General features: G+C 35.4%; 1 protein-coding gene across 1 annotated transcript in view; it reads left to right on the forward strand.

Annotated features, from left to right (window-relative positions):
* Positions 1–14382, forward strand: part of LOC149831725 (general negative regulator of transcription subunit 3-like) — a 33091-nt gene that overhangs the window by 10771 nt on the left and 7938 nt on the right. The window contains exons 7-9 of the mRNA XM_090013074.1: positions 558–665; positions 1128–1205; positions 1603–2208. Coding sequence (XP_089869200.1) covers positions 558–665; positions 1128–1205; positions 1603–2208 — 792 coding nt within the window. The remainder of the gene's footprint in view (positions 1–557; positions 666–1127; positions 1206–1602; positions 2209–14382) is intronic.

Here is a 14382-nt window from a genome sequence, read left to right on the forward strand (position 1 = left end):
TCCCTCCAAATGAAAAGACATCTCTAAATGTATCAACAAATTTTCAAAAGTGCCACCATTTGAGGGTTCTATGTCAGTAGGACACTCCTAATGTTAATACAAAGGTCAATTTATCTATGTACATTTGTTTATAAAGTCTAAATTCTGAAAAGCATATTTTGAGTTTACTTGAAACCGTTAATTATGGCAGCTTTTCAGTGCCAAAATGGATCAATTCCAGCAGATTTCATCTCTATAATAAAAGGTAGACATTTTCCAAGCTCCAAAAGGTTAGGGCTGAAAAGCAGTCGGAACCGTAAAGTCTAAACCACCTCCATTGATAATGATACTTTGCATAAGGGTTGTTCTCCACACCAATTTTGACTATTGATGGGGTCAGGTTTGGTTAACGGTGACATAATTGTTGCTTTGCCAATGCCAGAATGGCACCTGAAAGGGGTTCATAAGTACCTTAAATATGCACTTGCATATTATGGAGTGTATGTGTTTGTCTAATAAATTCTTTCATCCATAGGACAGTACTGACATTATTATTTTACTTCTGTTTCATTACAAAGGAGGACTTTGATGATTTTAGTGATGTTGATGAACTTTACAACTCCTTGCCACTAGAAAAGGTGGAATCACTTGAAGAGTTGGTTGCAAGCAGCCCTGGAATTTCTAAGGTAACTCCTTTGAAGGACTTAAGCAGTTTCAGATTTGCCTCTTGAGGTTGTTTCCATTCACGGACTGTTTACATGCATCTTTTCTTTTCCTTTTTTTCCCTGAATGCAGTAATGCATCTATATGATGTACATCAAGGTGTAGTTTTATTTTAGTGCCATGAGTATGATGTAATGTCATAGTTATTTCTGTAGTTTTCAAGTTTCCTTCTTAAGCAAAATTAAAATGCCTTGATTGTTGCATTACCTATGTTAATTAAGATTAAGTTGAGTACTTCCGTTGCAATGTCACACCAGTTATATCATTGGTTATGAAACTTGGTTCTTATTAGTTCTTTGTCAGAAAATGCAGGTTTCAGCTTGATTGCTAAATGTATTTATCTTTTTAGCTACACAATACTTTTCTCTTATAAAAGATTTAATAATACATGTGACTTCATTTAAAAGCCATTCTATAACTGGTAGGTTCTTGCTTCTGCCTTTGTTGGACCCACAACCCCAAGCTTGAAGACTTCTATTGCAGCTTCAGCAACTCAGTTACATGTAAGTATTTATTGTGGTACAATAAAGTGAAACTCTGGAAACTTTATGTTGCGTGAATCTTTTCTCTTTGTTTCCTTTTCCTCTTTCAAATGATCTAGTTGAGGGATGGCCTGAGTGGGTCCTACATGGAAGATTGCCACTGAAGAAAATTATCTTTTTCAGCAGTGTTCCTTTGTGGTCATGTCAAAATTTGATGGAAATGCTATCCTGATTTTTGCCAGATGGCAAGTCTGAGTATCTCTGGCCATAGTATTTATGGACTCTAGAGGCATCATGTTGGATCATTTTCATAGATAGAATCATCTGGATGTGGAAACCGCAAATTGTTTTGTTTCCTGCATGTTTGGTTGTTGATGCACTGATACAGCAATATTTTGGTTTTCGTTCTCCTTTTCAGGAACCATCGTCTCCGACCAGTTCACAAGGCAATCTTAACCAGAATCAAGCTGAAGAAATGGATTCACAGAATATCAATTCCTCTCCTGATTTTAGGACCCCACCACTGAAAACTAGCAATTTGGAAGCATCATTCTCTGTTATTGAATCTAGTATGATGACAGAGGCTACCACCCCCATTAATTGTGATAATGGCATCCTCCCATGTGAGTTAGGCAGGTTATCCACTTCATATAAGGGGACTGTATCCCTTCAGCTTTCCTCAAATGCCTCAACTCCATTATCTCTAGTAAAACCTAGTATTCCTGTGGAAGAGGAAGATGGTGCTACCTCTGTCCCCAGATCTCTAACCTTAACCAATGTAGGCCTAGATAAGGAAGGTGGCAAAGAGTCCCTTGCAGGCATTGTCCCAAGCTTAGCATCAATTAGTTCTCCCACAAGCTCAACTTCCAGCATCATTATACCTGGTAATGGGTCCATTGATGTGGGTCTTGTAGGCCTTGATTTAGCAAAGAGAAACATCTTGGGGAGTGATGAAAATGCTGGAGGTGATGCTCTTTTGCAACCACTGGTCTCTTCTATAGCCAATAGAGATCTCTTGCAGCAGGTTCACAGGAAAAGTGACGGATCTGGTTCACCAGAATCTAATATCACTGAAGGTACTGTCGAAGATAGAAAAGTTTCAGTTCCCAAATTGGTTACTGGGATACGATGGAGTCCTGCTGCAAATATGTTTCATAATCAAAATGAAATGGTACATTATAGACTCCCTTTAGGAATGTAAAGGTTTTATTTTTGGGCATTTAACTTTTTAAATTGCACAAAGTTTTATTATTTGTTTACTTCTTCCAATTATGCAAGGTTTTCTTTGTGAATATATATCTCCTCAAGTTAGTCAGGGGTTAATATATTTGTTGTAGTTCTTCTGATTTTGGTTATCTTAAAATATCTTGTCTGTACCTTTACCTTGGGACTGTTATTAAAAAATTTTAAATGTGATAATTTATGGAAAATTAAGGCCAAAAAGGACGAGTGATCTATGGTATGCCTGTATGAAATATATTTACCTAATATGCACACACCTATATATTTGAACTCTAATATGATCTAATTGTATGTATTGCAAGGCATGAAAAATCTAGTTTTTATGCATGTGTGCGTGTGTGTGTGTGTGTGGGCGTGGGTGTGGTCACAATGGGGGCTTTACATGTATCAGTATCACACTTTATACTACTTGGTATTACCTTCTTTCTTATCCTAGATGCTTACTTTTGTTCTAAGGACTCTTCCTTCACAATTACCAGCAAACTTCTTTCATCCTTGGCCTGCCACCAACCAAAACTTGCTTCAATCTCATTCCATTTTCATCATTTTGGTCAATCATTACATCCATTTGGTTCCTAAACGTTATAGCTTACATAAGCTGCCTATTCCAACCGGAAAATTGTACTATTTAAGGGTTTTATATCCTCCAAAACTTGAAAAATCCCTAGACTGGATGATGACAGAGAAACCCTTGAAAATCTGTACTCTAAAAATCTCTAGACTGCGATAGTGTACACCTAAGGGCAAATAGGCTATTTGCATGCGCCTAGACTGGATGATGACAGAGAAACCCTTGAAAAACCTTGGGGCGAGGGGCACTTTTTGTGTCTCGTGTTTTAATAATACTGTACAAAATACACCTTAGTTTGAGCCCAGCCCTGATAACATAATTGGTTTTGGGATTTGAAGAAGAAGATATAATGGCTTGGAGAGATTAGTTGTAGCCCTTAAAATTCTCAACTTTGAGGGGCAATACAATGATGTAATATCTACATCCATTACATAATGTCAACAATTACAAACATGACAGCTTAACTGACAAGATTCTAAATGTTGCGAGAACTGCCATGGCTACTTAAACAATTAATATGACATGAATGCCACTAAAGGTTAGGGATTAAATTTGATAAATTACAAGTATGCCAGAGTCACACTTGAGTTATTGCAGTATTGTAACTATACAACAGTCCCTCGGTACAAATAAAACAATGTGGTAGTCACAACAGTGTATATTGCAGTACTGCCACTATACAACAGTCCCTCAGTGCAAATAAAACAATGTGGTAAATTTCACATAGGAAAGCATAGTTAATGAGATTAAACTTCTTACCATGAAAAAGCATTCCCTCCGCTACATTGGCAAGTATTGAGCATTTTTTCCATATACCTTGTTTAAAGCTGTGTCGCAATTGCATGTCCCTTCACGTATCTCTACACTATCCCTGCCCAAGTTTTCTCTGTGCTCGTGTACCTGAGGAAAGGAGAGGATGGCCTGTGATAGCCTGTGGTTGCCTATTAGCTATGAAACCTTGCCAAACATGAAAAGATAAAGATATTTCATTAAAGTTGGTGCAAAAGTTTATGATGGATGAGGGTTTAATTTATTTTTCTCACTTCCTTTGGTTCTTTAGGTATTAAATGATTGTGAATTTATTAAATTTGAATCAAATTTTGATTGGATATCATATTAACAAATTATTTATTACAAATATTTTCTTTTGTTCATGATAGTTTGATGGAAGAACTGAGGTTGCACCAGACAAAAGGGAGAAATTCTTGCTATGCTATCAAAACATACAGAAACAAGCTGATCATAACCTTCTAGAGGCATCTCATCCTTCTGGAGACAATCATACGCAGTTTTCAGCCCAGCAACAAAGCCAACTTATGCATCAGGTCCTTATTAGAAGTGGGTTCACATTCTGATGATAAGTTGCTAAAGATGATCATAAATGATGGCTTTGCTAGTGATGAACTATGCTTCACACTCAATCACTCATCAAGTTTGTGTACAACCAGAACATAGTTTTCCCTTGAGAAGTCTGAGTTTTAGGAAAGGGGAAATAGAAAAAAGATAAGAAGATTTGATAAGAGATTATACATTATTGCCCCCACACGATAAGTAAACTATAGACAGTGTTTACAGCCACACTTGGAAATGTATATTATCATCATAAACCCCCACACAGTAAAAAATATAGACTGTGTTTGCAGGCACATTTGGGGATGTAAATATGTCATCATTATGGTGATACCAATATCTATAACCATAACATATATGCTCTTTCACACACACACAAACACAAATACTTCTCCCCCCCCCCCTCAAAGTCAAGACCTTACTCATACACTGGAATCTAACTGTAAACCGAGATAATATGAATGAAACTGCCAGAGATTCGGCTAAACATTTTGAACATTATATCATTAATATATGGTTTTAATCCATTGTTGCTTAATTAATTTGATATTGAGATAAATAGGTTTATACATGCATATTGGATAATGTATGTCAGATCCGTGCTAGACCGTGGTGGATGCGCTAACCCATCTAGGGAGTTGTGCAGATTGTAATGAAATCAAGCGGAAAGCAAACCACAATGTGCACAAGCACAAGTACAAGTCCTTCAAGGGACAATACAAATGCCAAAGGCAATACAAAGGCACATAAGTGCATACAATGAATAAAAAAAGCCTAAATGTGGATAAACACAAGTCCACAAAGGGACAAAACACAAGTCAATCAATGGAAAATACATAAGATTACAAGATGCATCAATGTGCATACACAAAAGTAAAAAATAATAATCATTTTATTGAGGTAGAATGTGTTAAGTTGTACATGTGTGTGTGTATATATATATATACATATATATATTATCTTCATACATATATATTTGTTTCATATTATATATATATATGTATATATATTCTATTTACAATGATGTAATAGATAATAACCTCTAAGGGTATTTTTGTCATTTTATAAGTATTGTAATAGGAAGTGCCCATTAGTACTTTTACTTTATTTTTTGCTTTTTGACCTTTTCTGTTTTTATAGGAACTATTTAGTCAAATACCAAATAAAGTTGTTGGGTTCTTTTTTTTGACTAGTCAACATAACTTGTGGTTAAGCACATTGCATTGTGCTTTTATATGCCCTTAGTTGGCTTGTATTTATCTTTCGCTCATTTCATTACATGGTATTTGAGCTAAGAAATTCTTTTTGGCATTTTGCTGTAATGAAATGGTGGTCTTCAACAAATGCACAAATAACTCACCAACAAGTGTCTATTGGAGACACTACAAGCATGACCCTTGAAAGGGTATAAAAGGAAGAACACTTGAAAAATAAATAATACTTTATTCATGAACAAAATGCTTAAGAAGCATTGTAGTTTACATTGAAGGGGTTCACCCCTATATATACAAAAAGTGGAAGAGAGAGGCTCCAAAAGAGACGTTGGATTCCAACGTCTCTTAATATAGTTGTTGGACTACAGTCCAACAACATTTATTATTATAGTTGTTGGACTACAGTCCAACAACATTTATTATTATAGCTGTTGGACTATAGTCCAACAACATTTATTATAGCTGTTGGACTACAGTCCAACAGCTATTTGCACAGTCAAGTTCCAACAGGAACTTGACTGGATCAAATAGCTAGTTTCTATTGAACTAGATGCTAAAAAAGAAAATAAAGAAAATTAGAAAAAGAAAATAATAAAAGAAAATATAATAATATTAAATAATATATATATATATATATATTACAGTTTACATTTTAACACTCCCCCTCAAACTTACGGTACAATGAGCGAAAGTTTGTCTAAGAGGAAGTGAAATCTGGGAGCAGCGAGAGGCTTGGTGAAGAAGTCTGCTAATTGATATTCTGATATAACATATGGCAGATCAATGGTTCCATGTAAGTATTCCTCTCTGACATAGTGACAGTCCATCTCAATGTGTTTAGTGCGCTCATGGAATGTCCAGTTGCTTGCAATGTAGATCGCACTTTTGTTGTCACAGCATATCTTTGAAGCTTGCGTTGCTTTAGCTCCCATATCCGCTAGCAATCGTCTGAGCCAAACAACCTCCATAGTGGTGGTTGCCATGGCTATGTATTCAGCTTCGGTGGAGGAAAGAGAGACTTTCTGATGCTTCTTGCACCTCCACGAAATTAAGGTTTCACCTAGGAACACACAAAAACCAGTAGTTGAGTGTCTATTATTGGGATCACCTCCCCAGTCAGCATCAGTATATGCAATTAAATTTAATGAAGATGAAGCAGACAAGAAGAGTCCTCGTGAAAAAGAGGATTTTAAGTATCTAATAATACGCAAAATCGCTCCCATGTGCACGGAAGTGGGAGCATGCTGAAACTGACTAACTGTATGAACCGCATGAGTTATATCTGGCCTAGTAATGGAAAGATAAGAAAGAGCTCCAACAAGCTGTCTATAAGGAGTAAGATCATCAAGAAGTTCTCCATCATCAATTTTCATTTTAACATTGACAACTTTTGGAGTGTCTACTTTCTTATCATCTGTAATTCCAGACCTGGAAACGATATCAATTGCAAATTTAGATTGAGATATCAAATACCCCCGAGGGGAATAAGCAACTTCAATGCCTAAAAAATATCTTAATAAACCTAAGTCAGTCATTTCAAAGTGAGTTTTAAGAAGAGATTTGATATTTGCAACTCCCTGATTGTCGCCTCCGGTGATGATCATATCGTCCACATAGAGAAGAAGAATAATGATGCCTGCATCAGATTTCTTAACAAACAAAGCAGTGTCAGTTAAACAAGGTTGAAAACCAATATCAAGCATAACATGACTAAATCGGTCATACCAGGCTTTTGGAGTCTGTTTAAGACCATAAAGAGCTTTTTCTAGACGAAGAGCTTTACCCTTAGGGATACTAATACCAGGTGGGGCTTCCATGTATACTTCTTCAACGAGATTCCCATTCAGGAAAGCATTTTTGACATCTAATTGAAAGATAGGTCATGTTCTAATGGAGGCCAAGGCTATTAAAGTTCTAACAGTGGTCATACGGGCCACAGGAGCAAATATTTCTTTATAATCGATGTCATACTCTTGGGCATATCCTTTTGCTACTAAACGGGCCTTATATCTTTCCAGGGTCCCATCACTTTTGGTTTTGACTTTGTATACCCACCTACAACCTATAGGTTTCTTACTCGGAGGGATATCTTGTATCGTCCAAGTATTGGCCTTTTCTAGTGCATCAAATTCTATTTTCATGGCTTCTATCCATTCTATATGAATTTTTGCTTGAGAATAGGATGATGGTTCAACATATGATTGTATTAATGTAATGGCGGCCCTATACGTGGGTGAAAAAGATTCATAAGACACAAATTTTTCTGGAGGTTTAGAGATTCTAGACGTTCTTCTAGGTGAGACTTCAGAGTATTTTTGTAATGCACATGAAAGATTTTGCTCTCTATGTCTTGAATATTGTAGACTAACATCCCTATGGATTTGCTCTTCATTATCATCATTTTCAACAACAATAGGACTTTGATCATTGTCAAGGTCACATCCAACATCACATTCATTGGATTTTGAAGTTGGATCCATTAAAAACGAGTATTCAGTGACATCCTTGGATTTTTCAAATTCAAAGAAGCTTTCTTTTTCCAAAAAGGATACATTTCTTGACACATAAAATTTGTCATTTTGAAAATCGAAACACCTGTAGCCTTTTTTATTATCAGCATATCCTAAAAAGGCACATGGGATTGCACGAGGAGAGAGTTTGTCATTTCTGTTGGTGAAAACAAAACATTTGCATCCAAAGACTCTTAATCTAGAATAATTTGGAGTTAAATTAACAAGTTTTTCTATTGGAGTTGTATTCTTTAATAAGGAAGATGGCATCCTATTAATGAGGTAGGTGACAGTTAGGACCGCTTCAGCCCAAAAACTTTTTGGAACTTGATTTGCAATTAGCAATGTCCTAGTAGTTTCCATAATGTGCCGATGTTTGCGTTCGGCTAGGCCATTCTGTTGTGGAGTGTGTGGACATGATCTTTGATGTGTAATACCATGTAAATTGAGATAGTCTTTGAATTCGTTGGACATAAATTCTCCCCCTGAATCAGTGCGAAAAACAGAAATATCATTTTGAAACTTATTTTTAACCATTTTATGAAATATTTGGAAGTTAGCAAAGACATCAGATTTATGTTTAAGAAAATAAATCCAAGTATGTCTAGAAAAGTCATCAACAAAAATGACATAATATGTATAACCACCTTTGGAAATAACTGGTGCGGGGCCCCAAACATCCGAATGTATTAACTCAAGTGGTCGTGAGGAAACAAAAGTTCTACTAAGAAATGGTGACCTTTTCATTTTGCCAAGAATGCAGTCTTTACAAGAAAAATTTTCAGAATTACAAAATTTTTCCAAACTTGGAAAATATTGAATTTTAGACATATGAGGATGGCCAAGCCTTTTGTGCCATAAATCCAATTCTAATTTCTGAATATTATAACAAAATGCATTCTTGGGTAATTCCAAAAAGTCCATGTAATTAAGTCCTCCTTCTCTATGGCCTTCCCCAATCAGCTTCCCTGACTGGCGATCCTGTACCCAACAACCATGAGAAGAGGAGATATTACATCCATAATCAGATATTTGCGAGCCAGATAAGAGATTCAAATTAAGTTTAGGGATATATCTAACTTCTGGGATAAAAAATCTTTTGGATTTTTTAAGATTTTCAAAACATCATATTCCTTTTACTTTAAGAGATGTGCCATCGGCTGTAAAAACCTTTGACACACTTGAGTTATTTTTAAGACATTCGGATAGACTATTAACATTTGGGGTCATATGAAAAGAAGCACCAGAATCTAAAAGCCAAGGAAAGTTACCTGGACCGGAGAAAGATGCAACTGCCGCTCCAGTTGAGGCTTCGGTTGAGGAGGATACCCCTTTGAGAAGAGGTTGAAGGATTTCCATCAGTTGAGCCATAGACACAGGTGCATCTTGATCTTTTGACTCAGATTCAACAGATGCAACTCTTTTTTCTTCTCTTCTTTTTAACTTTGGACATTGAGGCCTATAGTGCCCCGGTTCATGACAATGATGACAAATAACCTTTCTTTTATCAAAGTCGCCGTTTTGCCTTCCAAAATGAGGCGGCTTGTAAGTACGAGTATGATTCTCCGGTCTAGATACAGCTAAAACGGAGTCATCATCAACTTTTGGAGTACTTTTTCTAAGTCTATTTTCCTCCATAGTGAGTTCTTCTATAGTATCAACAATAGAAGGAATTTTTCCACGATGTAAAAGGGCCGATTTGGTGGATTCAAACTCCGGCCTTAGACCATTCACAAATTGATAGAAATGTTCCATATTGAGTTGCTTTTGGCGAAGCTCGATGTCTTCGGCACAATGCCATTTGGGCTCAAGAAGAGCCAACTCTTCCCAAAGTTCAGACAACTCATTATAATATTCTCGAATAGTTTTATCTTTTTGAGTCATTGTCCGAACTTTATCTTGTAAATTGCATACATGTGCAATATCTTTAAGGGAATACATGTTTTTGAGGTATTCCCAAGCCTTATCGGCATGCTCAAACATAGCTAGACTAGAGCATTTTTTAATGTCTATGCTATTGATGAGCCATGACATAATTTTTGCATGCCCTATCCTCCATTCTTTCCATTTCTTTTCATAAGTGGCTAACACCTTACTCTTCTCTTCTTCCGTTAGAGGAACCTCTTTATCACCCTCTTTCTTGGTAAGAGATAGTTTAGGTTCCAAATCGGAACCATCCACTATACCCCATAAACCTTTTCCCCAAATGTGGTGCTTCATAATCGAAGCCCACATTACATAGTTAGTATCATTTAGCTTCATTGGAATGATGGTGATCTTATCATTGTCATCCATCTTTTACAAGGGTAAGAGAGGAATAAATAGGAGGAGAGAGAGAGAGAAAAATAAAAAGAAAAGAAAAAGAGTAGACAAAGGAATAAGAGAGGATACAAAACCAAAATTTTTTGTAGCACAAGTTCGCCTTTCTTCAAACAAATCTTCTTGAGCCAAGAACAAGGTGATGAAACACCTTTTGTAAATGTGGCACGGAAATAGAGGCGGAAGCACTTCAAGATCTAAGGATTTCGTAGCTCTGATACCATGTAATGAAATGGTGGTCTTCAACAAATGCACAAATAACTCACCAACAAGTGTCTATTGGAGACACTACAAGCATGACCCTTGAAAGGGTATAAAAGGAAGAACACTTGAAAAATAAATAATACTTTATTCATGAACAAAATGCTTAAGAAGCATTGTAGTTTACATTGAAGGGGTTCACCCCTATATATACAAAAAAGTGGAAGAGAGATGAGAGCTCATTTTGAGCTCTCCAAAAGAGACGTTGGATTCCAACGTCTCTTAATATAGCTGTTGGACTACAGTCCAACAACATTTATTATTATAGTTGTTGGACTATAGTCCAACAACATTTATTATAGCTGTTCGACTACAGTCCAACAACTATTTGCACAGTCAAGTTCCAACAGGAACTTGACTGGATCAAATATCTAGTTTCTATTGAACTATATGCTAAAAAAGAAAATAAAGAAAATTAGAAAAAGAAAATAATAAAAGAAAATATAATAATATTAAATAATATATATATATATTACAGTTTACATTTTAACATTTGCCTCTTTTGGGTCTTGGGATTCTTTGGTTCGAGTTTGTGCTTCGTGAAGGATTCATGATCGTTGTGTGGCTTGAATTCAAAGGAAATCTTGACCCGACATGTATCTTATATCTTTAAGTGTTTCTTGTGATATCTATTTCATACATTATGCATGAGGAAGCATTCATTTTTCTTATCTTTAATATATATATATATATATATATTTGTTATTTTTATTTAAAAACTTTAAGTGTTTTTAAATTATCGTTGGACTTGTTCTTATTAAATATCTTATAAGGTTTATTTATTTAATCTTGTGAAATTATATATGTATTTTTTTTTAAATCATGTTTGAATCTTAATTTTTCATAACTTGCTTTATTTGATATATATATGCATATAATCTTCTATGCTTGAGCATGTATTGTCGACATTTAGATGTTTTATTTGAACAAGTCATGATTATAAATGTCAAAACATGTTCGTATCATATATTTTAAAATAATTTGAGATAATTTAAAATGATGGTGTTGTGTGTATTTCAAAAGTTTGATCTTATGAAATTTTGCTTAAACTTGTGTTTAATTTTTCTCTTTACTCTTGGTGTATTAAAAGTAGCATATAAAGTGTTAAAAATTATGATATAGCTTATGAATAAATAATTTTTATATTGATATTTGATCCTTGTGCACTTATGATTGCCTTACATGATGAATAAAATTGTCTATTCGTGCATAAGGTATTAACCATAATTTCTTATGGAAAGTCATTCACTTTAATAAATGCCTTTTGTGGGACAATAGTTATGATATTGGGTGTTTCTCTTGTTGATCTTTTTTTGTGGTACTTATGATTATGTTATTTTCTTAGTCTCATGCCGTTATTTTACATGTTTCGCATGGGATTTAAATATTATGTTTCATACTTAGTTCTTAATAAAATATTAAGTGGAGAATCATGAGAAACTTCTTTATTGCATACTTGTTATTTATAAAATATAAATTTTTATATTGTTTCCTTAATGACTTAATTTATCATTTGCATATATTCTTAAATATGTTCCTATGCATATCTTTTGTAAAAGATATGTGGCTTTAAGTTATTTAGATTATTGCACATACATGAGTTTTTTTTATCTCTTTATGAGTATCCATGATTAGTTGTACTTGTGTATGTACTTGGTTTTCTATATGGTTCTTTGAGAATCTCTATATATGTTTTGACCCTCTTTAATGTTATATGACATTGATTATCTCATACTAGACTTGTAATCTAAATTGAGCTCTCTCTCTATATAGCTTGCTTATATTGACATCTTATTATGCATATGATTACACTATATTTATTCTAAGTTTTCATCTACCGTTATTAGGATTTGAAACTTTGTTTTTTCAAATCGGTTCTTATATATGAACTTATTTTTTTGAAAATTGATTTTCGTGAGTATTTATTGCCTTCTTATGGCATTTGTATTGTCCATCACCGATTTTTATATGATGCATCATTTTTCTTGGCTTTGTTATTGTTAATTCAGAGATGCTTGTTGGGGTGAGTTGTGTGCACCTCGTTTTATGTCAGCTTAGATTGTCAACTTATAGTTTGTCTCTAATTGACACTTATATGATCTCTGATTGTGTGAGTGTGTTGAATCACTCATTTGTTTTTTTTTTGTCATTGTCTCTATTATGGATGCTTGTAATTATGTATATATGTGATGAATATCTATTTTTGAAACCATGGTGTTTTGAAAGATTGTTAAAGATTGATATTCTTATTGTTGACATTAGTTTGTTTCCATTACAAGCTCTCTTACCTCGTGTGTGTTCTATTGTGCCTCTTATTTAAGTATCATTATAAGTAAGCAAGAGAAGTTTATTCACATCTTCGTTTATGTTTTTAGCCAATTAGTTACATTCTTGCTATGCTCTTATTCTAGTCGTTGATACCATGGTTTTAAAACTCTCTGAGTCAACTCGTTGACTCGGCTCGGCTCGGCCCTCCAACGAGTCAACCTGGCAAGGCAAACTCGGCTTGCCAAGACTCGGGCCTGACTCGGCCGAGTCACGAGTCATGTTGGACTCGGCCGAGTGTTGTCAATTTCGGCTTGACAAAACTCGCTGGAGGGATCGCTTGGACTCGCGCGACTCAGGCCGAGTCACGAGTCAAATAGAATCGGACGGGTCGTGATAATGGAAATTTTGCAATATTTTTTTCTTTATCTATTAAGTTTTTAACGAAAACCCTTAAGGTCTTCACTGTTCAACCCTCGACGGAAAAGAGGAAAAGCCGAGAAGGTGCAATGCGGCTGCAGCTCCAGCCATCCGACGAGAACTCCAACGTGAACAACGACGCCGAAAAGGAGTTTCCGACGTGAACAGTAACTCCGGCTTGGTTTGCCATCGTGTTTTTTGTTTTGCGTTTTGTATTTGCAGCGCGAACAGTAACTCCGGCGTGAACAGTAACTCCGACGAAGGCACATCGATGGTGAACAATTAGGCGTCGTCGCAGCTCCAACGCTTCTTCTCCAACAAAAACAGTGCATCGGCAAGATTTTTCGATGCCACCAGGTATGTTTTTTCATTTTTTCCACTTTGTGTTTCTTTTCGCAGCTGCGAGAATTTTCGGCAAGATTTTCCGGCGAGATTTGTGAAGGTATGTATGCTATATGCACACGCTAATCAGGTTAGTGGTGTGTATTGTGCACACACACGCAAATCTTATTTCTTTTGGTGTGTGTCATAATCATACGCACACAATCTAATTTATTTTTTTTGGCAACGAAGCATGCACTAATGGTTTTTTTTTGTTGTTGATCATGCTAGTGTTTATAGTAAAAAAATGATAACTTGCTTATGTTGATGATCATATACAGTGTTCAGTTTGTGACATTGTGTGCATTATGTACCATGTATAGTTTTTTGTGTGCATCGATTTTTGGGACCAGGTGCAGTTTTGAGTCTTTTGACCCACTTGTAAATCTATTTGCAAGGTTCAGGTGGACTGAATTGAACCTCAATCGATTTGAGGATTCATGTGGACCGAACCTCAAACGATTTCAGGTTACAGTTCACTGATTTTCTTTGATAGGTTTGGACTGATCGATAATAAAAATTGGGTTGACCAACTTTCCTTGGTGGGTTTGGACTGCTCTACAACGAAAATCGAGAGTGGTTGAACCAAATAAATCATGGCATTTTTTAGTTCTTTCAATCATTACTTTGTGCATAATCTATTAATCGTATCTATGTTTTTAACT

Source organism: Nuphar pumila, chromosome 7, assembly GCF_984573655.1.
Source record: "Nuphar pumila chromosome 7, dmNupPumi1.hap1.1, whole genome shotgun sequence".
NCBI classification, from domain to species: Eukaryota; Viridiplantae; Streptophyta; class Magnoliopsida; order Nymphaeales; family Nymphaeaceae; genus Nuphar; species Nuphar pumila.